The following is a 2,338-nucleotide window of genomic DNA, read 5'->3' on the forward strand; positions in this document are numbered from 1 at the left end:
AAATGAAACGTATAAATATTGGCTCTCTTATTTATCAGAACATCCTTATTTCTTCTAGAGGTGGGACTACTGGAGGTTTATGATACCCTGCTCTGATCTTCACTTTATGTGAGGAATCAAGAGTACGATATGAAAGATGGGAAGAACTATTACAACCCATAAAACCCATCGGTAGACCCAACGTGCATACTTATGAATTACATGTTGGATCAAGGATTAGGGGTGTAAGTAGAGACATGAAATTTAGATGTTTGGAAATAACCTACCTCTAGTTGGAGGAAATTAAGGCACCATATTTGTTTTTTTTTAGCTTTTAGGCATCCTTAAGCATTCGATAAAACCTGTAGTCGGCAATTACACACAAAAATACCTGAAAAAGCATAAATATGACACAAATAATATGAAGAATACAATAAAATATCAGAAAATATGTTGCACTTTTTAAGCACATCAAAACATGTGAAGAAAACATTAAAATACAATATTTTGTTTATTGCCGCTCATTTTAAAAATGGGAACTAAGACTTTTAGCCCTCGTGCAATCGTCACTCAAAAAGTTACAAGCTTAGCGATTCCACCAGGAGATCCAATATTGCTCAAACAAACCAACCACTTCAATTTTTCTTCAATCAAAAACTCTTATAGCGTAAATCGAGAATGCAGGCGGGCTTATGTGAGTATCTAAAATTTTGGCCTGCGCCGCATAGCTTCGGGCTGAATCTAGTTGCATCCTCTATTTGCTTATTTGGATTAACACTTCAATTTTTCTTCAATCAAAAACTCTATAGCGTACATGGAGAATGCAGGCGGGCTTATGAGAGTATCTAAAATTTTGGCCTGCGCCGCCTAGCTTCGGGCTAAATCTAGTTGCATCCTCTATTTGCTTATTTGGATTACAAATTGTGTTCGGGTCGGGTCGGGTCGGGTCGTGCTCCATCATAGAATCATAGAATGTATCATGTGCTAAAGTAGAATATGTGCACTACTATGGAGACTAGTTGCATGTTAATATGTTATTGAAGTATGGATGTACATCTACATGGTACTCGGGATAAAATACATTTTCCGCTCAAGCAGGCTGTTGCGTTAAAACTCGTGGAGATTTGAGTAATCCAACTGCCCAGCTCATCTGTTGCCGGCCTACTCGGCGCGGTGGGCGGTCAAAGTTGTCCGAGCCAAAAATTTGATTCATTTTAAAAACACTAATTAACTAATGAAAAAATTCCGAGTCATTCTTTTATCGTTTATGCGGAGGAGGAAGAAGAGAACAAATAAGAGCCCGCCCTCTTAAATCTTCCATCAATCCTTTCATTTCAGAAGCAGAGGACACCATCACGGCGAATCTATATCGCCGGCATCCGCAATGGGGTCGATGATAAGCTCTTGCTGCGGCGAAGAGAAGGTCACCCAAGGGTAAGAACACATATCTGTCATCTAAAACCCATTGTTCCTCTGCTAAAAAAATCCTTCCTTTTTTTTGGTTTTCGATGTGTAGATTTGTTGGCGGAGGATCAGAAAGCGCCACCTGGAGGTTGTTCACTTATAAGGAGCTTCACGTGGCCACCAATGGCTTCAGTGAAGACTATTTGCTTGGCGAGGGAGGATTTGGAAGTGTGTTTTGGGGGAAAACGGCTGATGGACATCAGGTAATTTAATCCCAGCATGTGCATGAAATAAATAAATTTCTGTTTTTTTTTTTTCTCATGTACCATCAAAACATCATCAGATAGCCGTTAAAAAGCTGAAAGGCATGACTTCGAAAGCTGAGATGGAATTTGCGGTGGAGGTAGAGATACTTGGAAGGGTGAGGCACAAGAACCTGTTGGGACTCAGAGGATATTGTGCTGGAGCGGAACAGAGGCTTATTGTCTATGATTATATGCCAAACCTTAGCTTGCTGTCTCATCTTCATGGCCAATTTTCTACGGATACGCAGCTGGACTGGAAGAAAAGGATGAACATCATTACTGGTTCGGCAGAAGGGCTTGTGTAAGTTGATTTTTTTTTTTTTTTAATATTTCGATCAGATTAATTTATTTATCAAATCAGATTTATGCATATTATAACATTAAAATGATATAGTTTGCAACGAGATAGAATTGTTATGTTGTCGTTTTTTCTTTGGTCTTCTTTGCATCTTCATGCCTAGTTCTAATGAAGGTTTTAGACAGATTTTTTTGTCTTTTTATGAACTATTAAAAACTCTAATTAATTTTTTATGGAAAATTTACATACATACCCCACAATTCCTATATATTTCTACATCAAACAACAAAATTGTGATATGAAAGTTTAATTGTTTAATATGTAAATACATAAAAATTATGTGGCGTCGTGT

At 37.8% G+C, this 2,338-nt stretch overlaps 1 protein-coding gene across 1 annotated transcript in view; it reads left to right on the forward strand.

Moving 5' to 3' along the window:
- The first annotated feature begins 1,192 nt into the window (after window positions 1-1,192).
- Window positions 1,193-2,338, forward strand: part of LOC110032545 (PTI1-like tyrosine-protein kinase At3g15890) — a 3,863-nt gene continuing 2,717 nt past the window's right edge. The window contains 3 exon segments of the mRNA XM_020736206.1: window positions 1,193-1,413; window positions 1,496-1,646; window positions 1,727-1,989. Coding sequence (XP_020591865.1) covers window positions 1,364-1,413; window positions 1,496-1,646; window positions 1,727-1,989 — 464 coding nt within the window. The 5' untranslated portion in view covers window positions 1,193-1,363.

Source organism: Phalaenopsis equestris, unplaced genomic scaffold (assembly GCF_001263595.1).
Source record: "Phalaenopsis equestris unplaced genomic scaffold, ASM126359v1 Scaffold000969, whole genome shotgun sequence".
Classification (NCBI taxonomy): domain Eukaryota; kingdom Viridiplantae; phylum Streptophyta; class Magnoliopsida; order Asparagales; family Orchidaceae; genus Phalaenopsis; species Phalaenopsis equestris.